At 37.5% G+C, this 18,729-nt stretch overlaps 1 protein-coding gene across 9 annotated transcripts in view; it reads right to left on the bottom strand.

The window, feature by feature from the left end:
- The window catches only part of Anks1b (ankyrin repeat and sterile alpha motif domain containing 1B), an 895,075-nt gene that overhangs the window by 358,173 nt on the left and 518,173 nt on the right, over positions 1–18,729 (bottom strand). For 8 of the 9 annotated variants that reach the window (XM_048357604.1, XM_048357596.1, XM_048357618.1 and 5 more), the window contains exon 1: positions 904–1,107. In XM_048357604.1, the coding sequence (XP_048213561.1) occupies positions 904–1,107 (204 nt within the window). Of the gene's footprint in view, positions 1–903; positions 1,108–18,729 lie in introns of those variants that run through there. The other variant, XM_048357586.1, reaches the window with a different exon arrangement.

Here is an 18,729-nt window from a genome sequence, read left to right as displayed (position 1 = left end):
AAGAGCTGTGACGTAGCTTAACAAGGAGAACTGATGAGCACAGGGGGAGGTATGGAGGTGATTAGAAAGCTAGATTGTTGTCCGCACACCACCCCATCTGCCTTCTTTGCCTATATGCAACACGGTGAGAAGTTTGCACACGCCCGGTTCCCACTGCATGGAGCCCAGGATTCAGAAGTACATGAATGTACTGAGTGCATCAGCCCCTCTTTCTAAATACAGACAAGCAATGGACTGAAGTGTTTGTTTTGCACAGAAAGTAACAGACAATGTTTCATCGTTCTTCAATCAGCCTGGGTAAGGAGGTGAACTGACTGTATGAAGCAGTTTGCTAATGAACTGGTCCTCCACATGATTTAAACTGCTTGTTGAACATTATTAGGCAGAAAAAAAAAAGATCTTCTCACGATCAACATAACAAATTGCCTAATTAATCACTAAATACTGATGCTCCAGTGAAATAATAAGCTTCAGGAATAACAGAATTATATAAATGAATTCAGGAATTAGTGGAAGAGTGAGATAATCTAACCGGGTATTCTAAAATTGCAAATTTTATTTCACACACACACACACACACACACACACACACACACACACACACACACAGAATGCCAGGGAAAATCTAAATGTTAAGTCTTCTTTCACTGCCTATAAATAGGACTCTTACCGATTCATTCATAGGACACATATGTGTAATGGATGCATCCAGATCTCGTTTTGCAGTAAGTGTCTATACGAACACGCTTAAGTTCAGTCCTAAGGGCATCCGATTTTCTGATGCAGTCACACACAGAAATCGGATCGGTTTCGGTGCGAATCAGGCTGCCTCTGAGCCACGGAAGACACATAAGAAGCCAAGACAGACAAAAGGCAGCTCCGTGGACACACAGAGCATCTTACCATAAACTGCACATTGTCAAATCCATTAGCCATCAGGTGGTTCTCGTACTGAGGTAGCCCAATGCTTTCCAACCATTGTCCCACTGATTGCACAGGGCATCTGGGTCCTGTAAGAGGATGAAGAGGGAAGCGTTTAAGCAGGGAGTAGCCGTCCACGGGGTAATAGCGGTAGTCCTGGGCTGAGAGGTGGCATTGCCACATCATGCTCCGGGGAAAGTTGCTATCAAAGGAGCCCGCCAGCTTGACAGATTAATGTTCTCAGCGAGACAGCAAAGTCAGAAGTGAAACATAGTTTGCCAGGCAGGCTGTGGAGAATGACTTGATCCTAGCTCCACATTTCTTACATATTAATCTTTACTACCGACCAGTACGTCAGACAGCCCCCAAAACCAGGCAGCAGAAGAAGGCATATCAAGCTGTCAGCTTAGGCTGGTCTGCCGGTTCTATGTGATTGCTGGAGTACTCCACCACGAGCCGTGCACGGCCAGCAGCCAGAATTCTTTTTATCAAGTACTCCTACACTCATCAGTATGCAGCTCCATGCTCCGAGCTCCCCCTCGCTCGCTCCCCTTCATTACCCAGCCCAGGCTACACCTCGCATTTTCAATAATAGCCATCAGATAAGGCAGGTTTTTTTTTTTTTTTTTTTTTTTTTTTTTTTTTTTTTTTTTGTCTGTAAGCCTGCTGCTGCTGCTTCCTCCTACACGCCCATCCAAGCGTCAATCTTGAATGATGAGAGCAGTCAAAACAAATGCAGAAAATAGCAAGACTCAAAAGCAAACCAAAGTGCTTAAATCTGAATTGAATCTTCATACTGGTTTATACATGACTGAGGTATTTGTTGGGGATTTTTATGTTTCAAAAGACACCAGGAAATGCAAAGCTTAAACTATAGCTCAGAACACAGCTCACTACAGGTTCCTTCCCCCACCCCCACCCCCTTTTCCTTTCTTTTCTTTAAAAAAAAAAATGCAGCACCAATAAATGTTTCTGATCTAAAGCTTTACAGTATTGGGAGAATAATTACTCTTTTTCCTTACTGTGCTAGATCAAAGTGAACCTCTCAGATTTTTTCTTTCTTTTTAAAATACTGCAATATACAGAAACTGCATTATAATCTTGAAGTCAAGATAATTCATTCCTTATTTGCAAGGGCTTCTTCCAAACAAAAATATCATTAGGCACAAGAAATCCCTTTTTCCTGGTATTTATAACCCAATCCACCAGGGTTACCATTCTAAAATAGCTATAAAGGTAATATTAACTGGGTAGATTTTTTTTTTTAACAAAGAAGAAGAGCTCTAACCAAAAATAATTCAACACTAACAGATGCAAATGTGTGAGTTTTGCTGAATGGCAGACAGACTGAGTAATTTATTTAATAATTGGGAGAAGCTAGAGATTAATAATAGAACCCAAAGGACTACATCACTGGGGTGCATAGACTCTTAAGACACAGCAGAGAACTTGCAGAAAGGTTGAGATTTCTTTGTAGCAATGTTCCTGGAAGAATCCCATCCAGCCCCAGCTTGAATGCTGCCTGTGATCTTACTATTCATCAAAAGCTTCCCTTTATTAGAGATATTCTACTTCCTACCTTCCTCTCAGTCTCTGGCTCCAGCTCTGCCTTTGGAGTCACAGACTGAGAGGAGTGCCTCCTCCACAAAAAGTGCCTTAAAAATTCAAGATAACTTTCTCCCCTCCCCCTTCCCCCACTTCAGAGCTGTGTCAGGCACATGGTAAGGGCCCAGTGAATATTTGTTAAAGAAATGAGACATCATTTTTCTATTCTTTTATTTATTTTTTCAACTCTAAGTTCCCTTCTCTTTTAAGAGACGTTGTCAATCTCTCTGGCATGCAGACAACAAAGCTCAAAACAGTTTGTACCCCTCTTTCAATGCAGATACAACATTTCCCACATTGCAGTGTCACTCCTTCCTTGTCTTAAACCTGTTTCTTGTGTTTTATGTTTATGGAAATGTTGTCTACTTCCTCCTATGTTCATTTTGTTCCCTTCATACCAGCCCACCTAACCTAAGGCAACAATAACTTCAATAATACTTTCTTGCCTCTGATATTTCTAAAATCTAATTTATAATCAAAGATACAGTTTTGATGATGACTTCCTGTTTAAAAAAGGCTCCCAAAACCTTTGATGACATTTGGGATCTTCCTGGTGACTGTCAACCATCTCCCTGTTTATTCCCCCTTCTTTCCTCAAATCCCACAATACTTCTGGTTTCTGAAGAGTGCCTGTAATGTGCTCTGGTTACTTTCATTATATTCTCACATTTTTGTCCCATTTGTTGGCTTTGGGATTGATACCATTTCCTTCATGAAACTTCTAATCCTAAGAAAAGGATGATTCCCTTTCCTCTCTGTCTTAAATGCCACTTTTACACTTTCGATTATAAAGTATTTTTCTACTTTCTGTGATAATTCTTTACATACAAGACTCATTTATTGAAAACAAGGAACATGCCTTGCTATTACACATAGTAAGGATTCCATTTCATGTGCTAAGCAATATGATGTAATTTCACAACCCAAGCTCTGCAAAGTCCTCTTATTTTCAGATTTAGTACTTCAATTTTTATTTTTCTGCCCCATCCCAAGTCCTGAATATTTTTTTACTAAAAAGAAGATACCTTCGTTTTCAAATAGAATTTTCATGTCTGGATTTTTGTTCATTATCTCTATCTCTTTTTAAGTGAGCCTACCTGGGTGGGTCGCATTGTATTTTATTACAATTGATTCTTGATTGGTTCTAGACTTTTTTTTAGAGAAGATCAGAGGATTTGTAGAAGTGCATAAGTCAGTTTTAGTAGATGCCAGTTGTTCAACATGATTTATATGAAACTGTTTGTCTAAAGTTGTTCTGATATCAAGTTAAAATTAAATCTTAATTATAGCTTCTCCCAGGATCCCATCTGCAATATTCCTGTGTATAGTTTCTTTATGAATGGGTGAATAAGCTATAACAAAATGGAGTAAACATGACAACAAGTTTTGGTTTCACTAACTCCTCAAATTCTATCTTTTTTTTTTTTTCTTAGTGTCAGTCCTAGGGCTTGAACTCAAGGCTTGGGCACTGCCCCTGAGCTTGTTTGTTCAGGCTAGTGCTCTACCACTTGAGTCACAGCTCCATTCTGGGTTTTTGCTTGTTAAATGAAGGTAAGAGTCTCCTCCCCATGCTGGCTTCCAACTACAATCCTAATAGCTCAGCCTCTTGAGATGCAAACTAGGAACTAAATGTCTAATATACCACAAATTCTTAGATATTAATCATTGTTCAATATTAAATGAATATAGATTTTGATTTTTCAATAAATACAAAGAGGGGTTATTTCAAGGTCCAGACTTTTGTGTGAAACTACAGGTCAGAAAAATCACTAGGCTTTCACTACTTTACTAATCCTTATACAGACTTTCTGAATTTTACTCAACCCTTCAATTTATGTTCAATAATTCTCATGTTTTTGGAACCAGGTACACTGGCTCATACCTGTAATCCCAGCCTAGCTCAAATAAAAGTTTACAACCAACTCCACTGTAACCACTAAGCTGGGCATGGTAGTGTATACTTGTCATCCTAACTCCTTGGATTTGCAGTCCAGGCTGGCCTGGGCAAAAACATGAGTCCTTGTTTCAAAAGTAGCTGAAGCAGAATTTTTGAGTGTTGCTCAAACCATAGAGTGCCTTGTTAGCAAGCATAAGGCCATGAGTTCAAACCATAGTATTACCAAAATAATGACAATGATGATAAAAATCATATTTTGGTAAAAGATTTGATAGAATGCAACAAGTTGGGAGAGGGTTAGGTAGGAAGAAGTGTTGAGGGAAAAAGAGAAAAAACAAAGAGACTTTCAATGCTGCTGTTTTCTGTTTTTGTTACACTATTTTCTTATTGATCAAACTTCTAGCTCAGACCTGAAGATCACTTTCTTACAGTTTTCAAATGTATTCCTCACTTCATATAAAAATACTTTCTTGGAGTCTAAAAATGTCATAAAACATGACAACATATTATTGGGGCAGTACCTTAGTTCAGCCAGAATTCCTTAAAGCTTCTGAAGTGGACATGAGGAGGGAAAGGGTAAACTGCCAGCACTGTGGTGAGAAAAATGGTTTGCATTTATGATAAGGAAATTGAAGCTCAAAGTATGTGATAAGATGAAGAATCTTCTTTGACATGTTCTTCTAAAATGTGTTTTTAGAAGTTCCACTTCCAGAATGGCAGTGTGAAAAGCTCCAAGAGCCACCGCCAGTCACACATCACAGCTGAAAACTGAAGAGTCGGGACAAAACAAGACAACACCCCCAAACTCCAAAACCCAAAGCTACAATTAAAACAATCAAAGTTTTTCTGCAGTATCCTAAAGCTACACAGCAGATAAAAGATTGTAGTCTAAATATTTGATCTAAAACAACAATCATATATAAAGTTGTAATTATAAGCATAATTACATTATGCAATAGTAATATCTAAAATATTATTGTTATTTAAGATAATGTCCTATCTAAAATTTGGTGAGATGAGAATAAGTCTGTGGCAGACTTGCTCTTACCCTCCCGTCCCACTCTGAATCCACTCTACAGACCCTTGCTCACTTGAGATGAGTACACTGAGGGGACTGGGTTCTACTCTCCTTTACTTCCAGCTAAGGGATATAAATCACATGAAAAGCACAGGCTAGCCAGGCCCAGGGGCTCACATCTATAACCAAGCTACTGGGGAAGGCTGAGATTAGGATTGTGGCTTGACGCCAGTAGTCTGCATATGTGGTTTCTTACCTGGTCATAATGGAGCACACCTCATATGCCAGTTATAGAAGCGTAAATTGGGTCATGTCCACACCATAGGAGTACAAATGCAAGATCCTACTCAAAAAATAACTAACGCAAAAGGGGGCTGAGATTATAGCTCAAGTGCTACTATTCCTACTTGGTAAACACAATGCCCTGAGTTCAAACCTCAGTATCACCTCCAACACCCCCCTCCAAAAAATAAAAATTAAGTGAAATGAACTTCATGTTATGGAAACGACTGTTATAGCACTGTCATAATTACTTTCAACATGCCATGTGAAACCGTAGCTTCTATGGTTGATGGTCCTCTTGTATCCCCTTCCTTTGGTTGTACCTGCACTATAACTGTAACTTATCTGAGTACATTATAAACTGTATATACTGGCATTAAAACTAGGAAAGTGAAAGGAAATATCAAAATCGAGAGACAAAGGATAAAAAGACAAACGACTCCAAAAGCAATACTTGCAAAACCATTTGGTGTAAACCAACTGAACAACTCATGGGGGAGAGGGAAAAAGGGAGGGGGCGGGGGAATGAGGGAAGAGGTAACAAACAGTACAAGAAATGTACCCAAGGCCTAATGTATGAAACTATAACCTCTCTGTACATCACTTTGACAATAAATAAGAAAAAAATTAAAAACCTAAATAAGTTCAGGCCAGCCTTTCCAATCTCCATGAATGAAATGTCAAGGGCTTTCTTCATCCATCCATCCAGCCCTGTTCATAGATGGAGAATCTGAACTAGTTTTAATAGGCTGGGAACATTGGTTCACTGCCTACGTATAGGGTAGCGGTTCCATGCTGAGAAAGATAAATCATAAAGACCAGATAATTATTAGGATGTTTAAATTTTAAAAGTTGAGCATGCCAAGTGTTGGCAAGGATATGAATCAAGTGGCAACGCAGGTCAAATAGGAGTCTCATACTCTGCTGGTGGAAATATGAAATGGTATATCATGTCAGAAAAAGGTTGATGGTTTCTTAAAAAGTGAAATATACATCTATTATGTGGCCCAACCATTCTACTGTTGAGTATTTGCACAAGAAAAATGAAAGGACCCGACTTTCAGAGACTTGTATATGAGTATTCACAGCAGCTATCTTTGTAATAGAAACTGGAAGTAGCCTGTGTCTGACAAGTAGGTGGATATACAGATGTATCATATCTATGTAACAGACTTTCATCAATAATGAACACTTGACTGTCAATACAGTGCATGATAGAATTATTTTTCAAAGGGAGAAAATTAGAGCCCCCCAAGATATACTTTGTGTGATTCCATTTACATAAAAAGTTCTAAAGAGGACAAACGCATCTGTAGGAACATAATGGAGATTACTGAATATCTAGGAGTGGGAGAAAGAGATTGGGAGGGATTAAAAATGAGTATGTGAAAACATTTGGGGTGATGTACATGCTCAGTCTTGGGATTGTGGTGATTCCTGCCCCCCCCCCCCCCCCCCCCCCGCCTTCCTAGCTAGTATCTGCAGTTGAACTCAGGGCCTTGTACTTGCTTAGCTTTCTTGCTCACAGCTGGCACTCTACTGATTAATCCACATCTCAAGTCCAGCTTTTTGCTGATTAATTGGAGATGGAGTCTTGCACACATTCTTCCCTTCACACCATAATTCCCCAGGTCTCAGCCTCTTGAGTAGCAAGCATTACAGAAGCATACCGGCACCCAATTGTGGTGATATTTTTTTTACAAGTGCCTTTGCGAAACATCCCAGTATGCACTTTAAAGATGCACAGTTTATCTTAGGTAAATTATGTGTCCATAAATGTGGCTTAAACGTTTTTAAAAGGCAAGATGAGAAAAGGAAATAAAGAATGATGTGGAAGGAGAGTTATCTATCATAGACAGAACAGTGGGGAAATGCTTCTTATATGTGAACAGAGTTAAATGTGAACAGAGACTTGAAAATGAAGGAACAAGAAAAGGAGAGTGCCAGACAGAGGGAGCAGTATCCTGTTCTAATAAATGCCAAGATGATACTGATGAGGGGGGACCAATCATCTGACATAATCTACCTGCAGTCTGACTCTCTACTTCCCAGCTACTGAAAGCCTGGGGGATGAGATGGATGAGTTCTTATTCCACAAGAGTCTGGAAACTGCTACGCCCTTACTGACATAGATCCATGATTTTAATACAGTGTTCTCAAATTAATTTTCTCTTTTAAAAGTAGAAGGTAAATAACATTTGGTTGATTTTCAGAGATCTCCTAGTTAGTTTTTAGTTAGTAAAGAAGAAAATATTTCTTTTTGTACTTCATTTTTGGGGGTATTCATTGGTTTCTCCAATGACTGTTTATAAAGTGCTTCTTATATTTGGAACTCCCCTCACGGCAAAAACTAGTCTAGCCCCTAGAAATGAAAGTAGAGGAATTAAAATTTTAAACATGATTTTTATTTTGTCCAAGGGGAAAGAGAAATAAATCAAGAATACATAACCCACCTCAATAGGTGTTATTCTGTGAAACTCATGAAACAGTGATGGTGATAAACTTTATTATTATACTTGGCAGAGGCACCAGTAGTCAGGTTTATTAAGTTGGAAATTGGCATTTAGGAGAGGATCTGAATCAGAGCTAAAAAGGCAGAAAGAAAATGGCTAACCCTTCAAGATATACCAAGAATCTGTTCCATTGTAACACTGATTGACATAAAGCATATCTTTTGAAGACTCTGTCCTTCTAATAATCCAAGTCCTCTATGAGGGGAGTGAGATTACATTTATTGAGCACCTAGTATATGCCAGAACTTTATATGGGTGGTGCATTGCTGTCTGAATATATTTCTCAGGTAACTGTGTTGGAAGGGACTTTTGGGAGATGTTTAGGTTATGAGGGCCTTGCTGTTGTGAACGGATTAATGTTCTAAAAGGATTTGTGGAAGTAGGTATGCTGTCTTCTGCTGTGGGAGGAAACAGAATAACAACATACTAGAAAAAAAATAATACTTCCCACCTTAACTACCTCATCACTGTTTCACAGAGTAAAACCTTGAGGCAGGTTGTCTTTTTTTCTAAGTTATTTCTCCTCTCATTATAGTCATAATAGAAGGAAGTATAGGATTGGGAGGGCTGAGTGAGAACGTTGAAAGGGTGATACTAATGGTTGAGATGTATTGTACTCATAAACAGACATGTTGAATTGTATCTCCTTTGCAGAACTAATTAAAGTTTATAAAAATATAATTTTAAAGATGTCACATTTCTAAGTTTTAATTCTACTCGCTGTTTGGCCCCTACCTTCTGCCACATGAGGATATAGTAAAACTCCTAACAGAAAGCAGATACCAGTGCTTTGATCTTGTGCTTCCTAGCTTTCAGAACTTTGAGAAAATTAATTTCTGTTCCTCATAAGTTATTCTGAGCTCAGGTATTTTGTTATAGTAATAGAAAACAGACTAAGACAAGGTATTGTTTTCTTATGTTAAGTATCAGCAAACATATTAAGGGCTTACTGTGGTCAAGTTCTGTTCTAAATATTCTGTATGTGTGGACTCATTTTATTTTCATGGAAACCATGTGAATTAGTAGTACTACTGTTATTTTCTCCTTTACAGATGTAAAGCCATCACAACTTGTCTAATGTTAGATTTGAAGTCTGGCACCAGAGTTGAGGATTTTAGCCACTACTCGAAACCATTTTTTCAGTCCCCAAAACCCTTTTGTAAGAGTAATAATTCTCACCCATACTCATGCCAGCAGGTATGTTTTAAGATGATTTCTCGGGGTTTTGTGTGTTTATTCTTCTTGCTTCCTTCACGTACAGTATTACTCTTGGCTTCTCATATATAAAAAGCAGGAGTAAATAATGACAAGTGGGAGAAGGGCACTTTCCTCTGGTGCAAACAAAGGGTTGGGCTGTGATTCTCAGATTTCTGCTTTGGGTATGGATTCCCTATTACTCTGCCAGACTGTGATTCATGATGGGCAGAGTCTGTATGTACAACCAGGAGGTTGAGAGTTCAGCCCCAAGGCCATACTGCCTGGGCTTGATTCTTGGCTTTCCTCCATTATTTAGATACTTCTGTTGTAATTTTTCACAGAAAAGGTACTCTTCTTCTGTTTGAGCAAATTTCTGTGTCTTGTTGCTCTTTGGTATAGTGAAGGAGACAGCTCACTCTATCCATCTCCTGGTAGTATTTGAAGTTGCAATGAAATAACATAGGTGAGAAAGCTCTGTGATGCAGAAAGAACTATTCTAATAATGGAGACCTATTATTATCTGTGCTACCAGGAGAGTGTATACACTGAGTTGCTCATTCAGCCCCTCAGCCAGGGAGATTGGTCTTGAGCCATCACGGCTTTTCTTTGCTCAGTTCTCTTTGTTTCCAGCAGACAAAAAAAAAAAAGGCATAGGGTGAGCAATCTGGCCAAATAACAGAGGAAAGCTAATTGTACTGTGGAGTGAACAGCAAATCCATGATATCATTAAGGGCTTTGTATTATCTAGTATGTACCAATGGTCAGGTTTTCAGTACCAAGCAGCCTGGCATTTGCAATCCCTCTGAAGGCAAAAAGAGAAATAAAAAGTGTGGGGCCAGAAGTGGCAAGAAAAGATGGTTTTTATGCTTAGCTTCATGATTAACCAAAGGGAATGGTCCATTATTTATTCCAACATATTTCAAATAAGGACATTACATCTTGAGGAGAAATTGAACATTCAATTGACAACTATCTCTCTGTGAGCCCTGTGAACACAGCTTCCTACTTCATGTGTACCGCAGGCCCAGAAACTAGATGTGATCACAGTTCTCCCCTGTAGGGCAGTGTAAGAAAGATCCTGATGAATAGCTTGATTCTTAACTAGAATGTAATAGTACATTATTTCCCAATCCTAAATGTCCTCTGAGTTGAGAATTATAAACCACATAATCATGTTCCTTAGGGAGAAAAACTGACCATGAAAATTAACAGAGAAAAGAGATGGTAAAGATGATGCTTTTTCTATTGATAAAGACATAGCTTTTCTGGAGCCCCAAAATAGAAATGCAAATCAGGACTGAAGAAGAAGGACAGACAGAAGACAGCAGACAGAAGAAAAAGGAAAGGAATTACTTATTCCAGAAATTGTGGAGTCTGTGGGTCAACAAGACTTCTGGGTCATAAATACCAACATTCAACTAGGAAAATGTTCCAAGATTATGCCTTGGTCTCATCTAAATGCTGAGAGAAGTCAGGGGCACAGATTTAATTTTCCCAAGGCTTTGCATTTTATTTTGAACTGAAAACTTCATGGAGCACTTAAGAAATACCAGCCTTTACTAAACAGATCTGACAACTTATGTGCTGGGGTATGGTCTAAAATAAGAAATGAAATTTAAGCCTAAAATGCTAAAATCTTCTGGCACAAAACAAAACACACACACACACACACACACACACACACACACACACACACACGCCATACCTGATTGGAAAAAGAATAGTAATTCCTATCAATTTCATTCTTATGTTCCCATTTTAAGGTTTCTGGCTAGTGTTGGACTTCTCAGTGAGAAACAGAAGAGCATTAAGGCACTAGGCCTCCATGTGACAGCCATGGGGTTTGACAAAGAGAAGGAACCTACCCTGGCCTCAAGGATCTTCCAATTCTGTGGGAAGACAAGTGTCACGCAGGATGAGCAAGGCTATAATGGAGAAGTGTACAAGATACATGAAGTGTAGAAGGAAGAGATGGATGCATCAGTTTGCTTAGACAAAGAGCTTACACAGGCAGGCAACTGACCTGTGATTTGAAGGAGTTTGTGAGGCAAACAGAAAGAAGGTGTTGGGTAGAGGGAACAACACATGCATAGGTAACTACCCAGGACCCAGTAACTAAAAATGATCCATTATGGCTGGAATTCAAAGGTTTCGTGTTCTTGTGTGAAGAGGGGAATCTATGCACTCAAGTGAGGGCAGGATAAGTAGGGAGGAGACAATCAAGGGACTTGTGTGTCATGATAAATGACTATTTTGATTCCTTAAAATTTTTAAATATTTTAAGAGATCATCTCAAGGGCAGAGCTTGAGGGCAGAGGAGACTCAATAACTTAAAACTTTCCACAGTAAGCCCTGGTTCAACAATGATTGCATTTCCTGTGAAAGGAACTTGGTTGTTTTTCTTCTTATTTATTGTCAAAGTGATGTACGGAGAGGTTACAGTTTCATACGTTAGGCATTGGATACATTTCTTATACTATTTGTTACCCCCTCCCTCGTTCCCCCCTCCCCCTCTCCCTTTCCCTTTCCCCCCATGAGTTGTTCATTTGGTTTATACCAAACAGTTTTGCAAGTATTGCTTTTGTAGTTGTTTGTCTTTTTATCCTGTATCCTATATTTTGGTATTCACTTTCACTTCCCTAGTTCTAACACCAGTATATACAGTTTCCAATGTACTCAGATAAGATACAGTGATAGTGCAGGTACAACCAAAGGAAGGGGATACAAGAAGGTCATCAATAATAGAATCTACAGTTTCACATCACATGATATAACAGTCGTTTCCATAACATGGAGTTCATTTCACTTAACATCATCTTATGTGTTCATAAGGGTATAGCTATTGGGCTCTTGTGATCCTCTGTTGTGACTAGCCTAAACCTGTGCTAATTATTCCCTATGAGGGAGACCATAGAGTCCATGTTTCTTTGGGTCTGGCTCACTTCACTTAGTATAATTTTTTCCAAGTCCTTCCATTTCCTTACAAATGGGGCAATGTCATTCTTTCTGATAGAGGCATAAAATTCCATTGTGTATATGTACCACATTTTCCTGATCCATTCGTTTACTGAGGGGCATCTGGGTTGATAGGAACTTGGCTTGTTGTGCCTCACTTGCAGAAGGTAGATTTAGCACTGATTCTTCTAACAGGGAAGACTTTGTCTAATGATTCAAACAGAGCTGGACACTCATTGTTGCTAAAAGAATAGTGTCAAAACCCCAAGTATTCTGTGCCTGCATGACAAGGTAATGAAAAAGACTTTATATGCTTTATGCAAAGATCACAATGAAATTCCTTTGGATAATATATGCTAACAGAAATCATTTCCAGGGGAGAACATTTTCCTTCATTTTGATAGACAATTAAGACAGGCGTTACATCTTCTACTTATTTATGAGAGATAGAGATTTCCTTCTCACTGTATTCTAAGTGCCTAAAACAACCTTTGATACGTAAGAGTTCCAAAAACTTCAAGAATAAAGTTTGTTACCAAGTAGTTAAAAACAGAAATGAACAACTTTTTCAAACAAAGATTATTGCTAAGAGGGTTCAAGGTATTGATAAATATAGGAAGTGCTGAAATGATACTGAATCTATAATATGCACTAAATAAAACACTGAGTGAAAATATCAATAAATGCAGTCTATAATCACATTAACTATATTTGTCTATAATTGTCATAATGTATGTAATATTAATAATAATTGGCTCATGTATCAGAAACAAATGTCAAAATAGCTATTTTCTGAGATAGTCAAGTACAATGTGAAAGCCATGCTCTGGGCTTCCAGAAGAACTCAGGAGGAAAGTCTGTGTCAGACTTAATACCTATTACTCTTTGGCAGAGCTCTGTGATTTGGTCTGAATATAAAAGTACTGAATGAACTTCCATATCTCACTTTTAACTGTTTAAAAAACGTTTGGGCAAATACTTGTCTGCTTTTTTTTGACAAAGCCAACTGATAGATCTTTCATTTCTATAAAGAAGAGGCCTCAAACTCTTTTTCTTCTCAAGGGTATTGCTCATTTCTGAAGGCTACACACTTATTTTTGCTTCATTTTCCTAGCAACCATAAAATATTTCTTTAGTAAAGGTAAGATGAGCTTTGAACTTCATGTCAATGCAATTTTCACAGTCAAGAAAATCTCAGTGACTTCCTACACAGAAAATTTAAACTTCTTCATGTCCAGACATTGACTAGATATAACCCCAAATTAAAGAAAACATAGAGCTGGCTCGCAAATGTTGAATTAACATGCCAAACATTTTTAGCCCATAGTATAAGCACATATTGAGGAACTAATATAAACACTGAGATTCAGTGACTCTAAGTCATGGGGGCAGGGTGCTCTCTTTTGCCTTCCCGATAATTCAGAGCCATTCATATGTCCGGGACAGGTGTAGCTATGACCAGGCAGCCATATCTCTCTTCTGATAATGACTCCAATTTTCCTTGTGGGATTAATCCCTTTCCTCACTCTTAGTGTACTTTGACTTATGTTTGGTATAAAAGAGACTTTGAATATCCCCTATTGATTCTTACTTCTCGGTATTAATGGCTTTGTGCAATTTTCTCCCCTTGAGTAATTAGTTTTGGATCAATTAATATAACTTAATATTAAATAGCTACATATTTTGTGATCAACTTCAAAATTGCACTACAAAATTTTTACTTCTCCCATGCTAGGAGACCTTTTCCCACACTGGCTTTGATAAAGCCAGTATGTTGAAAGCCATGGCAAGGGATGGAAAACTTCTGGCCACTATCCAGCTAGAAAATGAGGTCCTCAGGCCAATAACCCAAAATGAACTGGCTCCTGCCACCACTGGGTAAGCCAAATGGGTCTTTCCCCAGTAGAGCCTACAGGCCCAGCCAACACCTTGAAGGCTGAAGCAAGGACCACACTAAGCTATGCCTAAATTCCTGGCCTATTGAAACTGGAGATCAAAAAAAAAAAAAAAAGGTATGTCCTTTTAACTTGTTTTCTTGTGGTAAATTATTATAAACAGCAATAAATACCGTATATCTGGCCACTTATTATGCTTTCCTGGCCAGAGTATTTGGCTCAAGTTAAACAAATGACCCAATTCAGAGAACTTTCATAAAGCCCATCCCATGCTGTACATTGAGAGAATAAAATTGTGAAGATGTTGGGCTGGTGGTGTTGGCCATTCTCTTTGAAACCTGAGAACTTGGGACCTGAGAAGGGATCCAATGTGAAACAGAACACAGCAGAGACATGGAAAGAGGAGGGAGGAGGGTATTAATAAATGCTGTAGGAACAAGTTATACTTGAAACTTGAATTCTCTTTGAATAGTTTTTGATATGCTCCTTTATGTTTTGTAAATATGTACATGAAGGAAATATGACTTTTATCTTAGCCCAAATAAAGTTGTAAGATAATGAAATACATCATGAAACAGTCATTTTACTTCCTTCATGTATTTTTATATACATAAACAATAATTATTGATTTTATAAAATTGGTGATCAGTAAAGGAAGTCTACTGTAGAGCCACTGGACTCTAAAATATATTTTTGAAAAACAAAAATTACTAACAATCATCAGAAGCATTCAGGGAGCTAACTGTAAGAGTAGACAGAACAACAATGATATTACTTTGAATTCTAACCTCACTGTTTATTTTGTTTACTTAAAATAACATACACATACAATTTCCAACATGCTGCTTTTCACTGTATTCGTAGAACTTTTTGTTCCATGTTAACTTCTTCTAACAACCAACTCACCGCTGTGGTTATAGTATTGTGATCACTGCTTAAAATTTTATGTAAATGCATCTTTGCTGTCAATTTAATACATGTTTTATTTAATTGGCCTTTTCCTTTTTCATTGACTATGATATATATATATTTATATATAATATGTATAAATATAAATATATAATATATATATATATATATATATTTTGCCAGTCCTGGGGCTTGTACTCATGACCTGAGCACTGTCCCTGGCTTCATTCAAGGCTAGCACTCTACCACTTGGGTCATAGTACTGCTTCTGGCGTTTTCTATATATGTGGTGCTAAGGACTTGAACCCAGGGCTTCATGCATGCTAGGCAAGCACTCGACCACTAGGCCATATTCCCAGCCCAACTATGATATTTTGATATTTGTTTTTGTATCTTTTGCAGTACTGGAGTTTGAACACAGAGCCTCACACTTGGTAGACTTCTACTGTTGAGGCACACTTTTCTTTATTGGTTATTTTTGAGGAAAGGGTCTTGTTTCTACCAAGGTATGTGCTGGATCATGATCCTCCTGTTTTTGGCTTTGAACAGTAGCTGGGATGACAGGCATGTGGTGCCATTTCATTGAGATGGAGTCTGCAGACTTTTCTGCTTGGGCTGGCCTGTAACCATGATCCTCCAAATCTCACCCTCCCACATAACTAGGATGACAGACACATATCACCACGATCATTTCTGCCATAGCAGGCCCCAAACTGTGATCCTTCTGATTTCATTGCTAGGATTACAAGTAGCTGTGTCTTCAAGCAGCTACGTGATCCTCCCAACTAGTCAAGATTACAGGTGTGGGTAATGGTGCCCATTTCTTTTTTAACAAAAGCTAGATTTCTGTTGTAGAGTGTTGTTTTTATCAAAATTAATTGTTCTTGGGAAAAATTAACTGATATATAAAATGCATTGGTTATGTTCTATCAGCCAAAAGAAAAGGACAGGTTCTTATCACTCAAACAATGTAATTTCAAGTACTATCTTTTTTGTGATTGACATTTCAAACAGCACAAGAAATGTTTCCCAACATTTTGAGTATTGTTTTTTTTCTATTACTTTCATATTTGTCTGCTGTGTTAATTTATATCAAATATAGTTCAATTGAAAGTAGACTTTTACTCATAATTCAGCCAGTGCATTATAGATAAGTACCTTAGGACCATGCATGTAGTAAAATAACAGTAATGATTTTTTTTGTAGTTTTAGGTGTGCTTTTAATAAAATACAGTAGTAGGAACAAAAACTTGTGAAATCACATTAAAGTACTAGGTAATTGTTGATCTATTCATAACCACTTAACCATTAATGACTACACCTCATATCAGTGTAATAAAAATAATGATAAAGATGTTAGCAACGATATAATAAACCTTAGGTTTTAACATTCATTTAAATAATGATAGTGATTCACAGTATCAAATACATACTAGGGACTGAGTGTTATTAATAGGAAATAGGGAAGATGCCTAAAATTGAGGCAATTTCCTAAAGGAAGTCCTTTATTTTTTCACTGTCAAAAAGCGTACATTTATTGGTTTGGACAAAGTTGAAAGCATCATAAAATAAGAATTTTCAAGTTGAAAATGTCAGGGCTTTGAACAAAATTGAAAACACCATAATGTAAGAATTTCCAGGTTGAAATATCAGGGCTTATTATTCTGTACCCCAAAGTCCAGAAATATTGAGTACGGTCTTTCTGACGTGCTCCTGACCTCATGAAAGCTAGTAGGCCTCTGGTCTTTCCTTTCCCCAGTGAAAGGTCTTCATAAGACAGGTGTCCAGTTCCACACCCAGGGGGAAAGCATATCTTAGAAGAAACTGACCAAACAGACCTTACTAAGTCCCCATAGTTTATTATTATTTCCTCCAACCCTTTTTACTAATCACAACTTTATCTTTTTCATCACATCTAAGCATAAAAATACGTACTTTCTCTGAGACTTATTTCTGAGGGGGGGCGGGTATTTCTGAACATCTGTTACATAAAACTTTGGTTAAAATAATTAGTAAAGTTTTCCTATTATTGACCTCTCTCCTATATCATCCATGGACCTTGTAATGAATAAGGAAACTTACTACTTTTCTTTTTCTAGTACAAAAGAAACCTTGGCTTTCTTGGTTCCTAGTGCTTTGCTCTTGGAATAAAACTTCATTATTTTTCAGACCAGTGTTCTGTCTCTCCAAATCCCCAGCTATCCACTGAACTTTAATCTATGTTTAGTTTTTGCAAGTTTATTGTTCTAGGAGGTGTCAGTTTTCATTTGGACAAAGATCAAAGAAAAGTTACTTTCATGGCCTCAAAGTGGAAGATTCGTTAGCAGGTTAATGAACAAAAGTATTTTTGGTTTTATTTTATGTGTACTAAAAAAATCAAGGTAACCTTCATAAAAGAAAATTTTCTTTTATCAGAGTAATATTGACTAATAATATTGAATCATTTGTGGATTCAAACGAATGTAACTTTTAGGAAAGGATTTTTTTTTTTTTTCTGGTGGCACTGGGGATCAAACTCAAGGCCTTGCACATGCTAGGCAAGTGCAACTTGAACAATGCCCTCAAGCTTTTATGTTTTTTTCTAGTTTTTGAAAATGGTCTTTTTTTTTTTTTTGCTTCTCTGAATAATGATCCTCCTATTTATTCTTCCTGCATAGCTAGGATGATAGGTCTGAATCACGACACTAAGTTCTTATTGGTTAAATGGGGTTTCATGTACTTAATAGGGGGAGGGGGGCAGGCCTTAAACTGTGATCTTTCTGATCTCCACCTCTCTAGCAGCTAGTTTTACAGGCATGAACTGATAATTTTTTTCAGGAGAAGGTTTTTGTTTTATTAATTATATGAAATATATAAAGAAAAGAATGGGTGCACTCATAGCTAAAGGATTTAGAGACATTGCTACGATGACCTTCATTTACTATGGCTGATGTGGATAATTTAGATGGGTTTGCCACATACAAGGAAGGTAGGGAATATTCATTTCAGGGTTGTATTTGGGCCAACATTTTCCCAAAGTTTCTCTTTTCTTTTTCATTCCCGTGAAATAAAATAATACAAAATCAGATTCAGTGACCAAGAAATTTTGGGAAATACAAGTTAAATGGGTTCTTTTACTACAAATTTTCTGAGACTTTGAAGTACTAATTTTTAACATGAATCTCCAAGAAGAAGGCTACAGAATTGCTGTTTCCTAACCCCATACAGCCAACAATTAGAATATCTGTTACCATCTCAAGTGAGTATTTTCTAAAAAAAGAGAATGGTTCTAGATTATTTGCATATTAATTCACTTGTTTAGAATATTACCACATCTTATTCAGATATTCAATTTTTTCTTCTTTATGGTTAAGCACTGTGTCTGATGCAAGATAATAGAAAGCTTTAATAAGACAGTGTATCTCCTAAATTTGTTACAATTTCATGAAGCTCTAAAGGTACACTAATTGACAAAAGGGGTAAAAATATGTTAAGAAGAAATACCAATCAACTATTTGTAAATGACTGAAAAACTTAGAGGTCAATATGGGAAAAAGA

This window comes from Perognathus longimembris, chromosome 1 (assembly GCF_023159225.1).
Source record: "Perognathus longimembris pacificus isolate PPM17 chromosome 1, ASM2315922v1, whole genome shotgun sequence".
NCBI lineage: Eukaryota > Metazoa > Chordata > Mammalia > Rodentia > Heteromyidae > Perognathus > Perognathus longimembris.
Note: the sequence above shows the minus strand (reverse complement) of the source record. Positions and strands in the feature narration are given on the sequence as shown.